The sequence below is a fragment of the Leptodactylus fuscus genome, chromosome 3 (assembly GCF_031893055.1).
Source record: "Leptodactylus fuscus isolate aLepFus1 chromosome 3, aLepFus1.hap2, whole genome shotgun sequence".
NCBI classification, from domain to species: Eukaryota; Metazoa; Chordata; class Amphibia; order Anura; family Leptodactylidae; genus Leptodactylus; species Leptodactylus fuscus.
The window spans coordinates 27199259-27215431 of NC_134267.1; the positions used below are offsets into that span (position 1 = coordinate 27199259).

Sequence of the window (16173 nt, forward strand, 5' to 3'; positions counted from 1 at the left end):
GAATGGAGAGCAGCTGGAGCTGCAGGAGGATGTAGAGGTAAATGCAGGTCCACATCAGGAGTTTTGGCAAGCTGTGTCTGGTCGGAGGTCCACAGGTCAAGGCCTTCAGGAGGTTGTGATAGCAGGACCACCGGGGATGGGATTGAAGGAGCAGGAGTCAGGCTGGGAGGCCACAGCGTGTGAGCCTGAGCGGTGCAGGTGCTCAGTACTGTCATAGAGGAGTCCGCGGGAACCTATTGGAGGCATGCAGGAGGCCGTAACGGGAGTTAGTCCCTTCAACACTATGCCGCGCTGTGGGTCGCTATAAAATGGTCCGGGGACCAGTGCAAGAACTCTGGTGGGTGCAGGGGAGGCACAAGAGAGTGATGTGATAGGGTCTCGAACGCCAAACAAGTAGAAAGTCCGCTGAAAATCTTGATTGAAATGGGAAAGGATAGCAGCTCATGAAAAATGTGACTGTTCTGCTACTAAGCCACACCCCCTCCTGTGTGACTTTTTAGATGCTTCACAAGATATTTTTTCTCACTGAAACATTGGTCACATTCTGAACATGAATATGGCTTCTCCCCTGTGTGAAATCTTAGATGTTTCACAAGTTCTGATTTCCGAGGAAAACATTTCTCACATTCAGGACATGAGAATGGCTTCTCTCCTGTGTGAATTCTTAGGTGATACCTAAGACTTGATTTACGATTAAAACATTTGTTACATTCTGAACATGAATATGGCTTCTCTCCTGTGTGAATTCTCTGATGATTCAAAAGATCTTTTTTAAAACTAAAACATTTCTCACATTCAGGACATGCAAATGGCTTCACCCCTGTGTGAGTTCTCTGATGATTTTTAAGGGCTGAGTACAGGATGAAATTTTTCCCACAATCAGGACATGAATATGGCGTCTCTCCTGTGTGTATTCTTTGGTGATGCACAAGATTTGATTTCTGATTAAAACCTTTATCACATTCTGAACATGAATATAGCTTCTTCCCTGTGTGACTGTTCAGATGACTCACAAGTCCTGATTTCCTAACAAAACATTTCTCACACTCAGGACATGAATATGGCTTCTCTCCTGTGTGAATTTGCTGATGCCTCACAAGTTCCGATTTTCGATTAAAACAAATCTCACATTCAGGACATGAATATGGCTTCTCTCCTGTGTGACTTCTTAGATGCCTCACAAGACCTGATTTCCAATTAAAACTTTTATCACATTCAAGACACGGATATATCTTCTCCCCAGTGTGAATTCTTAGATGGCTCGCAAGACTTGATTTGCTAAAATAACATTTCGCACATTCAGGACATGAAAATGGCTTCTCTCCTGTGTGAATTCTCTGATGATTGACAAGATCGTTTTGCAAACTAAAATGTTTGTCACATTCGGAACATGAATATGGCTTCCCTTCTCTGTGAATTCTCTGATGATTGACAAGATCATTTTGCCAACTAAAATGTTTGTCACATTCTGAACATGAATATGGCTTCTCTCCTGTGTGACGTCTCAGATGCCTCACAAGTTCTGTTTTCCGAGGAAAACATTTATCACATTCAGGACATGAGAATGGCTTCTCTCCTGTGTGAATTCTTTGGTGTTGCTCAAGATGTGATTTCCGATTAAAACATTTGTCACATTCTGAACATGAATATGGCTTCTCTCCTGTGTGAATTCTTAGGTGACGCATAAGATGTGATTTAAGATTAAAACATTTCTCACATTCAGGACAAGAATATGGCTTCTCTCCTGTGTGAATTCTTAGGTGACGGATAAGTTGTGATTTATGATTAAAACATTTCTCACATTCAGAACATGCAAATGGCTTCACCCCTGTGTGATATTTTAGATGTTTCACAAGTTCTGAATTGCAAGCAAAACATTTCTCACATTCAGAACATGCAAATGGCTTCACCCCTGTGTGATATTTTAGATGTTTCACAAGTTCTGAATTGCAAGCAAAACATTTCTCACATTCAGAACATGCAAATGGCTTCACCCCTGTGTGACTTTTTAGATGCTTCACAAGATACTTTTTCTCACTGAAACATTTCTCACATTGTGAACATGAATATGGCTTCTCACCTGTGTGAGTTCTTATATGTTTCACAAGATCTGAATTCCAAGCAAAATATTTCTCACATTCTGGACATGAGAATGGCTTCTCTCCTGTGTGAATTCTTAGGTGATGCATAAGTTGTGATTTATGATTAAAACATTTATCACATTCTGAACATGAAAATGGCTTCTCTCCTGTGTGAGTTCTCAAATGCTCCAAAAATTTAGATTTTTCCCTGAAATGTTTCCCACATTCTGAACATGAAAATAAATTCTCATCTCCCTGAATTTTCTCATATGTCTTATCAGAATGCTTCTGGACTATTTCCCCCAATTTATGTCCAGTTCTTGCTTTGCCAGTCCTGAATTGATTAGATGAAGGTTTCTTTTGACCAGCAGTATCAGTGGATGGAGCGCTGCTCTGAAGGACTGGGGGTACATTAGGAATTACTGAATTATCTTGTGTGATATTGTTATCGTCTGCTTCATGGTAAGGAGATAAATGGAGATGTTGACCGGGGCATCTCATCCCATCTTCACCTGCAAAAAGATACAAGATTGTCTCCAAACAAAAATAATAGATATTTTATTAACTAATAAAGCTTTAGCGACACTATATATATTATATAAGTATATATGTCCCACTGATTATCTATAATATATGTATATAGTATATGTATAAGAGCGATGAAGAACCAGAGATAATAATTAATGACAGTGCTGACTATGTAGGTCCCAGATTATAAGTCCTTGTGTTTCCATCCAGACCATACAGTATTGAGTCCCAATATGAACATCACCAAAGGACATGTATTATGCTGTTTTTACCTGATGTAACTTTTAGTGGATTAAACCAACATGGCTGATGCTAGGTAGACGGTTAATCTCCAGACCTTAGATTATTCTAGTCTGGAGGAAGAACTCGTCAGTCTTCAGTTCCCTATCTCTCCAGCTAGAGAGTGGAGGTATGTGCTGGAGTGACCTACCTAAACCGATCCAGCCTGGCAGTTACAACAAGTCAGGACTAGATTCAGGACAAATCAGGACTAGCGTCAATACCACAGTCATGAAGGAGAGGAGCCATTTTGCTATGAAGAGAATTTTTGTCTGTAAATCACATCTACAACCAGGACAGATGAACAATCTTTACCCTCCACCTTGCGTAATAGTGTTGTGGATGAAATGTCTATTTTCGATATTTACAGTTCTATTTTGTATTGTCTAGTACTGCTATTAACCAAGTGTCTGTTTTCCATAACAAGTGTTTGATGTTGTAATTGTCTTGTGACCTTGGTGACAAGTAACTAGATGTCAGCTCAGCAAGATGGCGCTTACATCTTGACCTACACCCGAAGTCATGTGCAAAAGCATGATGAGAGAAAGAGGAACCTCAGACACTTCAGCCAACAGCAAGTCAAGACATACATGTCAACTCCTCCATGAGATGCTATATAAGATGATGTTTGTAGTAAATAAAGGGGAAGTTGTGTCCACCCTGAGTGCAGAGTGTCATTTCTTTGAGCGCGCTCTTTGTCCCTGCAGAATTAGGAAACCAGCAACCAACCGGAGATACTATTTAAAGGGATTCTACCACTAAAACACATTTTTTTCTAGTTACCACGTCGGAATAGCCTTTAAAAAGGCTATTCGTCTCTTACCTGTGGAAGTGCTCTCCGCCGCGCCGTTCGTTCAAAATACCGGTTTGTACCGGTATGCTAATTAGTTTTCTCGCAGCGAAGGGGGCGTCCCCATTGCAGGAGCAGCGATGGGGCGTCCCCATTGCAGCTCGAAAACCGACCGCAGCGCCGCCTCTCTGGTCTTCTGTATCCTCCCCTTGCCTCTTCAGCGTCTGTCGGACGCCTGTGCAGAATGCTCTCTGTTCGGCGAAGATTGCCGAACGTACTGCGCATGCGCAAAAGTGCGGTGCCCGCACTATGGCTGGGACCGCAATTTCGCGCATGCGCAGTACGTTCGGCAATCTTCGCCGAACAGAGCGTACTGCGCAGGCGTCCGACAGTACGCTGAAGAAGCAAGGGGAGGACACCGAAGACCAGAGAGGCGGAGCTGCGGTCGGTTTTTGAGCTGCAATGGGGACGCCCCCATCGCTGCGAGAGAACTAATTAGCATACCGGTACAAACCGGTATTTTGAACGAACGGCGCGGCGGAGAGCACTTCCACAGGTAAGAGACGAATAGCCTTTTTACCGCGCTCACTCTAACACGTGTTTACATGTCAGAATGAGTGGAGCGTTACTCCGTGTGAAAGCAGCCTTAGAGACAATCCCAGAATTAGGAGAAAAATTGCAGATTTTTATGAGATGTAACCCATATACAATACTAGGTGGTGAAGTAGACACCACATACGTTCAAACAGATCCAAAACCCCAAAAGACGGCCGGAATATCATTGTAACAATACTACATAAAGCGAATATATCGCTGCGCGTTCTCTAATAGCGCGCATGCGCAGGATATTGCAAACTCACGCGTAACTCCAGGGCTGAAAGCATCTATACAAAAATGGCTGCCGGATACCCAACTACGCATGCGTGAGTCCAAAAGTGTATTGAAATGATCCAAATATGACTACCAAAACATGGCTGCTCGTGAAATTCATATGCAGCGAGAAATAAGTAGTGTACCTGTACCTATAAAGTGTACAAGGTGACTTGGTGTAACATCAAATAACATGAACAACAGTTATAACTGTTATATAACAGTTCTGGAAGCCATGAGGAAGTTTCGCAGAAGGTCCTTCTTCACTGCCGAGATCTTGTCAGGCATAACAGAAAAGAGCCAACTGAGGGGAAGGTGTAAGGGAGCGGCCACTGACCTTAGCATATATATCAAACACTAATTCCAAAAAGGGTTTAATCTGCCCGCATACACCCATCAGAAACCCTAGCGTAAAATCTGTGGCGGAGAACAGGACAATGATACCATTGGGTCAGAATCTTAAAGGTCTTCTATTGCGCACTGCAGGAGCTTGTTGGCACATAAGACCTATCCCAGTCAGCAGGGAAGAGTCGCAACTGGAGATTGTTCTCTGAAATGGTGTAAGAAAGGCTACCCAGCATCACTGCCCTAAGGAGGAAACCACAGAGTACAGAGACTGCGCACGTAGGAGTTCAAGAGGGCACTTTCCAGATCTGTTGGACTAGAGGAAAGCAATGGGATCAGGAAGGGTTTTCAAAGGAGAGCTAGAAGTTGACCATATTTGAGACAGGAGGACAACAAAGTAAGAGGAAGGCAACTGCTCAAGGGAGGGAAGAGCTGACCACCCAAATTATAAAGCCCCCTCAGTGACCCTCATATAGTACAATGCCTCCTTAGTGGCCCCATAATTATAATGCCCTTACAGTTGTCCCCACAGTATATACGGTCCACCATCCAGTTTCTTGTCCCCCTCAGTATATATTGTCCTTACAGTTACCCCAACAGTTCATACATAGTCCTGCTAATTTTCTGCAGTCTCTTGTCATCCTCAGTATATCCTGTTACCATTCAATTGCCCCCTCAGTATACCTAGTTCCCTTCCAGTTTCCCCCACAGTTTGAGCTTAGTCCGATGCAATTTTATGTCATACAGTCGGATATGTCACTATTTACACTCATTGTAAGATTTAGAAAAAAAATTAAACTGTGAAAAATTAATTTAGATCTCAAACCAGACTCCTAAACTAACAAAGACCCCGGAGCAGAGTTGAGGTTGTATGTTCTTATAGTAGAGCCGACTGCGCATGCGCGGCCATAGTTCCGAGGCCACAATTGCGAGCATGCGCACTCGGCTCTACTAGTGTAAGAGCCGAAAGAGGTGACGCTGCTGAAGAAAGAAGGGGAGGATCCAGAAGAAGATAGAGGCGGCGCAGGATCGTGTTCTCGGGCAGCGGTGGGGACGCCCTCCGATGTGACATCATCACAGGTCCTTGAACATCTGCCCCCTAGTTTAATGTCCCCCATCCCCTACATGTGCATTCAGTATAACTGCCCCCCTACATCTGCCCCTAGTTCCCCCTCTTGCTCACACATGCTGTCTCTTCTCTCTTTATCATCCAGCAGCCTCCATTACCGGCAGATTGCAGAAAGCACACAGTCCTGTGTGTCTCCGCCCACTAACGAGTCATAGCCTATCCTGGTGATAGGCTGTGCTGACATCATCACAGGTCCTTGAAAAATCTTCCACTAGCTATGCGGGCCGGATAGAAGCAGTCAGGGGGCCGGATGTGGCCCAGGTCTGGTTTAGCAGGATGGACATATGTCTTTGCCCAGCCTTACAGACTATATTACTATGTGTATATTAAACATGATTTCTGTCTCCACCTCAGTAAATGTACTGAGCAGCACGCACATGCACCTGCTTCGCTTCTCAACAGATAAGATGAACAAGTAATTGGAGAGGGAAACAATATTATGACAAATGTACTTGCTGAGCATCTCCCGTGAAAAGCAGAAAACATGATGGAACAGCTCAGTAATAGTAATGTATACAGTAAGTATTAGTGCTTCCTCCATAGACTTCTATAGAGAGGTATGATGGAGCACAGTGATGGAGACGCTCAGTAAGAGTAATGTATACGGTAAATATTAGCTGTGCTTCCTCCATAGACTTCTATAGAGAGGTATGATGGAGCACAGTGATGGGGCAGCTCAGTAATAGTAATGTATACAGTAAGTATTAGTGCTTCCTCCATAGACTGCTATAGAGAGATATGATGGGACACAGTGATGGGGCTGCTCAGTAATAGTAATGTATACAGTAATATCGGTGCTTCCTCCATAGACTGCTATAGAGAGATATGATGGAACACAGTGATGGGGCCGCTCTGTAATACTAATGTATACAGCAAGTATTAGCTGTGCTCCCTCCATAGACTACTATAGAGAGGAGGTATGATGGAGCACAGTGATGGGGCAGCTCAGTAATACTAATGTATACAGTAAGTATTAGCTGTGTTTCCTCCATAGACTGCTATAGAGAGGTATGATGGAGCACAGTGAAGGAACTGGCTGTACTCACCATTATCAGGCTCCTTCTCCCTCTGTACTGCCCATACTGGGGGACTCGTCTCCTCTGCAGATGACTGGCTGTCCCTCTGCTGTGATTTGCTGGTCCCAGGAATACAGTCTTAGGAGAAAAGGAGAACAGAAACCATTACTCTACCCCCAACCAGTCACATAAGTGTAACTTCACAGTAATTCACCTTTACAGCCCCAGTCAATTCAGACCTCAGCCCACAGCCGTAAATAAATCAGACACTTCCCCCGTAGACCACAGACTAATATAGACCCCCAGACCCGCCTAAAAAGATCGGACCCCAAGTTCATTCAGACTTTGAATTAAACCCATAAACTAATATGGACACCAGACCAGACCTCACCTCAACATTAATACCCCAGATTAGACCCCCAATATTAACTGAGACCAAACCCCAGAATGAACTCAGATCAGAACTCCTTAAAAATCAGGCCCCAGACCCTTAAACAAAAAATTGGACCTCTGACCCCAAAATAAATACAGACAAGACCCCATCATGTACTTACCATTTATTGTCCCTGGGTCATTTCCCCTCTGGGGGGCGCAACACTGCTCCTGATGTTGTATGTGCCGACTCATTCCACAGTCTTGGTGCTGTTTGGCCAAAAAAAAAGGCAAATTTTACAAAGTGACAAATAAGCAGGATAGAAATAATAAAGCAGGCCGGAGGGGGAGGCGGAAGAGCGGTATTAGGCTTAGGCGTCCTACTAGGCCCTGCATAGTCTACTATCAGTCTTAATAGATGGGCAGCACACTGAAAACTCAATGACTTTCTAGGCTTTCTGGGAAAAAAATTGGAATTAAAAAACCTTTTCAGATTAAAAGAAATCCAAAAATTTTGTCGAAAATGCTAAAAAAAACCCCCCCAAAATTGAAAAACTGGACAAAGCTGATAGATTATAACCCTAGTTATACAATAACCATGATATTTATCTATACAGGGAACACCATGAAAAGAAACGAAAATCCGCAATATCAAAAAAATATGTATCCCTTAGGGTCGGTTCACACTAGAGCGTCCCTTGTTACTGTACGGAGGACCCCTTTATAGTCTATGTGTGTTTCCAACTGGTTTTTAGCGGACAGGGTTTCCGTTTTTTGGAAACCTTAACACAAGTGTGAACCTAGCCTAATTATGAACGCTACTATTAAAAAAAAAAAAAAAAAAAAAAAAAAAAAAAAAGTGATATAAAGGTTGTACGTGGCGTCTCCGTCAATGGAAGACTATAATGTTCTAGGTCTTTCACTGTGGGAACATATAACACAAAAAACAACTATCCCTACTTGGTGTTCCTGCTATTGTATCGCACATATCATTACCAGTATGCAAGGAGTGTTAAGGTACATTGTATATCCTCTTTGGATATAACAATAAAAAAAATTGATAAAAAGCTGCAATATTACTAAAAATTCTCCTGGGTCATGCAATCCATCAAAAGTCACAAAAGAGAACAGATCCCGAATTGTGAAGAATGTGATCCACTGGATTCCAGCACAGATAATTACTTCCATTTTTTATTGGCATTAGAGACAATTTCCCAGGTTCTCCTTCCTTAAAGGGGCCGGATCCAGAGCACCAGACTTTTTGCCTCAAGGGGGCGCTCCAGCACTGTATGGGCAATATTTACAGTGACAGGCAGGACGCCCCATTGCAGGTGACACGATGACAGCGTATTACATATTAGATTTAATATACATAAATAAAGGTACAGCGCATTACAATAAAAGATGGCATGTATAGGATACACGGCTTTGGATCTGACATAGCAGGGCTGGATTTGTCACCTCATAACCAAACCAGATCTGCTACATCATAGTCAAAGCCGTAAATGTTTGATGGACAAAGTGGCCAAATTGTCACCAGCTTTTCTGCACCAATGTAAAATCCAGGTGTGCGGCATTAGACTCATGGCTGTGCAGGTTGGAGGGGACAGTGGGGGGGGGGGGGGGACGTGGCTGAGACCCCCCCCCAGTGCCCAAGTATAAGGCTCTGCTAGTAAAGATGTCATACAAATGTACATGACATACAGGAGTATATACAGTATATATAAATCTATATCCCTGTGCTCAGTCAGGACACTGCGCTCGGCTTCCTCCTTGTCTGTGCTGGTATACAGAGATAAGAGAGTCACAGAGCGGCCCACTGACCCTGTATGAGGCCTTATCAGGGCACCACAGCTGTGTATGGAGGCAAGGCCTGTGTGGACTCTGCTTCTAATACCCCCACCCGTCATCCTAAAAATAAGGAAAGCAGTATCATACTCACAGCAGAAGATCAGTGCAAAAATACCGGAGCAGGATCAACCTCTGTACTAGAATACCGGACCAGGTACAACCTCTGTACTAGAATACCGGACCAGGTACAACCTCTGTACTAGAATACTGGACCAGGTACAACCTCTGTACTAGAATACCAGAGCAGGTATAACCTCTGTACTAGAATACTGGACCGGGTACAACCTCTGTACTAGAATACCGGAGCAGGTACAACCTCTGTACTAGAATACCGGACCAGGTACAACCTCTGTACTAGAATACCGGAGCAGGTACAACCTCTGTACTAGAATACCGGACCAGGTACAACCTCTGTACTAGAATACCGGACCAGGTACAACCTCTGTACTAGAATACCGGACCAGGTACAACCTCTGTACTAGAATACCGGACCAGGTACAACCTCTGTACTAGAATACCGGACCAGGTACAACCTCTGTACTAGAATACCGGACCAGGTACAACCTCTGTACTAGAATACTGGACCAGGTACAACCTCTGTACTAGAATACCGGAGCAGGTACAACCTCTGTACTAGAATACCGGACCAGGTACAACCTCTGTACTAGAATACCGGACCAGGTACAACCTCTGTACTAGAATACCGGACCAGGTACAACCTCTGTACTAGAATACTGGACCGGGTACAACCTCTGTACTAGAATACTGGACCAGGTATAACCTCTGTACTAGAATACCGGACCAGGTACAACCTCTGTACTAGAATACCGGACCAGGTACAACCTCTGTACTAGAATACCGGACCAGGTACAACCTCTGTACTAGAATACCGGACCAGGTACAACCTCTGTACTAGAATACCGGACCAGGTACAACCTCTGTACTAGAATACCGGACCAGGTACAACCTCTGTACTAGAATACTGGACCAGGTACAACCTCTGTACTAGAATACCGGAGCAGGTACAACCTCTGTACTAGAATACCGGACCAGGTACAACCTCTGTACTAGAATACCGGACCGGGTACAACCTCTGTACTAGAATACCGGACCAGGTACAACCTCTGTACTAGAATACCGGACCAGGTACAACCTCTGTACTAGAATACCGGACCAGGTACAACCTCTGTACTAGAATACCGGACCAAGTACAACCTCTGTACTAGAATACTGGACCAGGATCAACCTCTGTACTAGAATACTGGACCAGGATCAACCTCTGTACTAGAATACCGGACCAGGTACAACCTCTGTACTAGAATACCGGACCAGGTACAACCTCTGTACTAGAATACCGGACCAAGTACAACCTCTGTACTAGAATACCGGAGCAGGTACAACCTCTGTACTAGAATACCGGACCAGGCACAACCTCTGTACTAGAATCCCGGACCAGGTACAACCTCTGTACTAGAATACCGGAGCAGGTATAACCTCTGTACTAGAATACCGGAGCAGGTACAACCTCTGTACTAGAATACCGGACCAGGTACAACCTCTGTACTAGAATACCGGAGCAGGCACAACCTCTGTACTAGAATACCGGACCAGGTATAACCTCTGTACTAGAATACCGGACCGGGTACAACCTCTGTACTAGAATACCGGACCAGGTACAACCTCTGTACTAGAATACCGGAGCAGGCACAACCTCTGTACTAGAATACCGGAGCAGGTACAACCTCTGTACTAGAATACTGGACCAGGTACAACCTCTGTACTAGAATACCGGACCAGGTACAACCTCTGTACTAGAATACCGGAGCAGGTACAACCTCTGTACTAGAATACCGGACCAGGCACAACCTCTGTACTAGAATACCGGAGCAGGTACAACCTCTGTACTAGAATACTGGACCAGGTACAACCTCTGTACTAAATACTGGACCAGGATACCCGTCTTATACTTTTGGAATGAGAGAAGAGACAGTATGTGCGAGTGGGAGTGCAGGCTGTGTACTTTTTGTGTACTTTTCTCTCCGCATGATTCGTGACACCGTGCGGGAAAACACACAGACCCCATTATAGTTTATAGGGTCCGTGTGCTTTCATTGCTCACAGCTTTTTAATGCGTTCAGTATTCCGTTCGGGGGGGTCCCCAAGCGGACTGGCCAGACGTCTCCCGCGTCAAAATCAGGACCAAAATACGCCATCCCACACCCCGTGTGAACGAGCCCTAAGAATGTTTTATAACATGTAATGGAGCACCAGACATTAATACAGGCAAACCCCGCACATAATAACAATAAACAGCAATTCCAGAACCATAACACATCCGGACTTTCTATTTCTATTTTTTACAATTACTTGAGACTTTTCAGCATTTACCAAAAAGCTTTTAAACAAACAGCAAAAGAGCTACAAACACTGGTCACATGGCGCGTCTCCTGCGACCTCCCCTCCTCCGATCATCACCAATATCAGGGAGACAACACACAACACAGATTTATTATCTGACAGGAGGAATCATCACAGAACAGAAATTTCCCTCCAGATAACAGATCAGACATGTAGAAGAATCAGAAAATGGAATTAGTGTAATAATGTCCAGCACTTCTTATATTAATCTTATGGTGCTATACAGTATTATATAACTTCAATGATAACGTACAGTAGTAGCAGTATTATATTAATTCCATTGTACTACATAATATTATATTGAATCTATGTTGCAGGAGATTATTATATTCATTTATCGGTGTTCCATATTATTATTACTATGATATTAACCCTATAGTGCTGTATATAATGACTGTATAGCACCATGGGATTCATCTAATAGTGTGAAGGTTATAAATAAATTAAATAAATGAATCATTTAAAACTAAATGCAGTATAATTACATATGTATGAAAATGAACATGATATTACGTGACAAGATGACGCCTGCAGCCGGATCTCGGTGAAGGAAATGGTTCAGATCGCAGTCTGGGGAGCGCCGTCCACTGCCTTGAGGCCCAGAAATAGAAAATCAGCAATATCTGGACACAGCTAGGAGATGTCTTTCTGTCCCGGGTTGAAGCTAAAATCATATGTCCATGCCGGAGTCTTGTAACCCATTGCTGACTGGGGGAGGCGGTGGTCCCATTCCTGCTGGTTTGAGACCACTCCCTTTAGCTAAAACCAATGGACCCTGGGGTGTCCAGCACCAAAGGTGGATAAGCAACTCAATAGGGTCAATACAATGGCCAGGGATGGTAAATAGACACTATAAAAGGCCTTACCCATCTCCAAACAAAAGGTGGAAAAACCAGCTGGACTGCCACAAAACATGAACACATAAGATTCTAGCAAAGACAGTAAATGAAAAGACCCCCATCCCCTCACACACCTAATGGTGGGGGTTGGATGGAGCCCAGAGCTAAGCAAAGAGTATGCGCATAGACTGCGTACATACATACACCCACATAAGACAACAACATAAATCTATATACTGTGCTACATGCATAAAACTAAATATCATATGCGTACATAAGCCATATTACACTGAAATGAGGCACAAAACTGGAATCCCTCTTACGATAATATCCTTGACTGCAAGAAGATGACGTGTCCTTAGTTTTACGACCAGACAGAGCGCCTTTACAGACCTGGTGCCCCTGTCCTGTGAACACCTTGACCAAACCTTACTTATGTTAACTATATAAGCCCTGACTTCCTGAAATAAAGCATGTGCCCATCCCCCTGCTCTTACTGAGAGAGGAACTCATATCAGGCCTCTGTGGGTCTGTGGCTGATGTTATTTCCTCGCCGCATGCACTCAGTAGATTCCTAATTCAGACAGCGACAGTCACCCGATGTAAGAACTACAAAAGCAAACTCAACACTATAATACCGTACAGCACCAGGGAATAAATACCGTACAGCACTAGGGAATAAATATAATACCGTACAGCACCATGAAATAAATATAATACCATACAGCACCACGGAATAAATATAATACCGTACAGCACCAGGGAATAAATATAATACCGTACAGCACCACGGAATAAATATAATACCGTACAGCACCATGGAATAAATATAATACCGTACAGCACCATGGAATATATATAATACCGTACAGCACCATGGAATAAATATACTAACGTACAGCACCATGGAATAAATATAATACCGTACAGCACCATGAAATAAATATAATACCGTACAGCACCATGGAATAAATATAATACCGTACAGCACCATGGAATATATATAATACCGTACAGCACCATGGAATAAATATACTAACGTACAGCACCATGGAATAAATATAATACCGTACAGCACCATGAAATAAATATAATACCGTACAGCACCAGGGAATAAATGTAATAATGTACAACACCATGGAATAAATATAATACCGTACAGCACCATGGAATAAATATAATACTGTACAGCACCATGGAATAAATATAATACGGTACAACACCATGGAATAAATATAATACTGTACAGCACCATGAAATAAATATAATACCGTACAGCACCATGGAATAAATATAATACTGTACAGCACCGTGGAATAAATATACCGTATATACTCAAGTATAAGCCAACCCGAATATAAGCCGAGGCCCCTAATTTTACCACAAAAAAACTGGGAAAACTTATTGACTCGAGTGTAAGCCGAGGGGAGGGGGAGGGGGGGAAGATGCAGCAGCTACTGGAAAATTTCAAATATTAAAATGGCTGGAGTTTTTGGGTGCAGTAGTTGCTGGGTGCTGGGAAAGGGGGTGTTTTGGTCGTCTGTCTGCCCCTTCCCTGAGCTTGAGGACTGGGTTTTTTTCCCCCCCATTTAGAATTCAGCCTGGCTGAACATAGGGTATCTGTGGTGCTCCTATTAACCCCTTCCCGGCGGAATAGGAGCACTGCAGATACCCTATATTTAGCCTGGCTATAGTCAGACTGAATTCCAAGTGGAGGGGAAAAAAAACAGTCTCAGGGAAGGGGCAATTAGACAACTTTTTTTTCCAGCTATGGCGTTTACCGTATATATTTTTATAGATTTGTAGAGCGGGTGTTTTCGGACACAAGGATACCTAACGTGTATGTGTTTCAAAGTATTAGTTTTATATGTGTTCTAGGGAAAGGGGGAGGGGGGTGATTTGAATTTTTTCTACTTTATTATTTTTTTTTTTTTTTTTTTTTTTTTTGCATTTATTAGGCCTTCTAGAGGGTCTTGAACCCCAGGGGGTCTGATGACTAATGCAATGCATTACAATGCAAAAATCGTCATTTCTTTTCCAGGCTGCATAGAGCACTGCAGCCAGGGATCCTTTACAGAGATGCTGAGGGGAACCCCCGGCAAGAGCACTGAGGGGCGGACCTGAAGGAGAACCTTGGCCGCCGGATTCCCCTTCAGCGGCCGGGGATCTCCCTCAGCGCTTCAGGGCCGCATTTGAGAGAGCGGTTGCACCCGCTTCCCTCCTCTCTCCAGGGGCATGGCAGCGCCTGCCGCTTCCCCGCAGCAGACGGCATCTCCACTGTAACTCCAGTGCTCAGGAACTCCGGTATTACCACTGTAAGAGTTACAGTGGAGGTGCTGATTCGCAGTCGCCGTTATGGCTACAGACCACTACAGCTACCGTAGTTACAGACCCGGCATACAGGCACTGGGGCAGGTGCTGGGCCCGCAGCATCGTGAAGCATGGCGATGCTGTTCATTTCAAACTACAGAAGTACTTACGGTACTTCTGCTAGAAGGCTCCGGTACTTCTGCCTGGAGCGTGGTGATGCTGCGGCCCGGCACCAGCCCCTGTGTCTGTAACTACAGTTTTACCGTAATGACTCAAATATAAACCGAGGTGGACTTTTTCAGCACAAAAACTGTGCTGAAAAACTCAGCTTATACTCGAGTGTATACGGTAAGAATAATACTGCACCAAGGAATAAAAATACTGTACAACACCATGGAATAAATATAACAAATAATAATAACATACATCACCCAGGAATATAATAATAATTATAATTCTGTACAGAACCATGGAATAAATATAATACTGTTATATAATATAACATTAATAATTCTTTTTTTTTCAATGTAATTGTGAGCTCTTTATATGTATTTTTCCCTAACGGTATGTCTTTGGGGTATGGGAGGAAATCTAGGCAAACACGGGGAGAACATAGAAATATCCTTGCAGATGTTGTTCCTGGCGGGATTCGAACCCAGGACTCCAGTGCTGCAAGGCTGCTGTGCTAACCACCAAGTTGCCCCTTAATAATATTAATTCTGTACAGCAGCATGAAATCAATACAATACTGTACAACACCATGGACTAGATATATTGTACATCAAAGAATAAATATAATAATCACACTGGACAGCACCATACAATAAATAAATAATAATAATATTACTGAACGTCACCGAGGATAAATATAATAATACTGTACATCAACGTTGGGTTGGTCTCAATGGGACCAATAAGAACCGTATATACTCGAGTATAGGCCGAGTTTTTCAGTACAGATTTTGTGCTGAAAAAGCCCCCCTCGGCTTATACTAGAGTCAATTAAAAAAATTTTTTTTATAAAAGTTCTAAATCCCTCCTTTCCCTAGAATGGGCCAGGTGTACTTTTTAGTTATACCATTTTGGGAAATGTTTATTGCTTAGATCACCTTTTATTTAAATCAGAGGCAAAACGGTGAGAAAAACCCGGCGGTTTAGCACTTTTGATTTTGACGTTCACTGTACATAAAAATATTAGTAGACCGGGCATTTTCAGACACAGGGATACCTAATGTGTATGTTTCACAGTAATGTTATACTTATATATGTATTCAGGGAAAGGAGGTGAACTTTTATTTATTTTATTTTTTATTATATTTTTTTAAGTGTTTTTTTTTTTTTTTAC

The 16173-nt window shown here is 43.1% G+C and overlaps 1 protein-coding gene across 2 annotated transcripts in view; it reads right to left on the bottom strand.

The window, feature by feature from the left end:
• Positions 1-16173, bottom strand: part of LOC142197202 (uncharacterized) — a 20808-nt gene continuing 4635 nt past the window's right edge. Inside the window, exons 1-4 of one of the 2 annotated variants that reach the window (XM_075267340.1) lie at positions 12193-12263; positions 7593-7680; positions 7069-7176; positions 1-2593 (exon numbers count right to left, since the gene is read on the bottom strand). In XM_075267340.1, coding sequence (XP_075123441.1) covers positions 468-2593; positions 7069-7176; positions 7593-7665 — 2307 coding nt within the window. In that variant the 5' untranslated portion in view covers positions 7666-7680; positions 12193-12263 and the 3' untranslated portion in view covers positions 1-467. Of the gene's footprint in view, positions 2594-7068; positions 7177-7592; positions 7681-12192; positions 12264-16173 lie in introns of those variants that run through there. The other variant, XM_075267339.1, reaches the window with a different exon arrangement.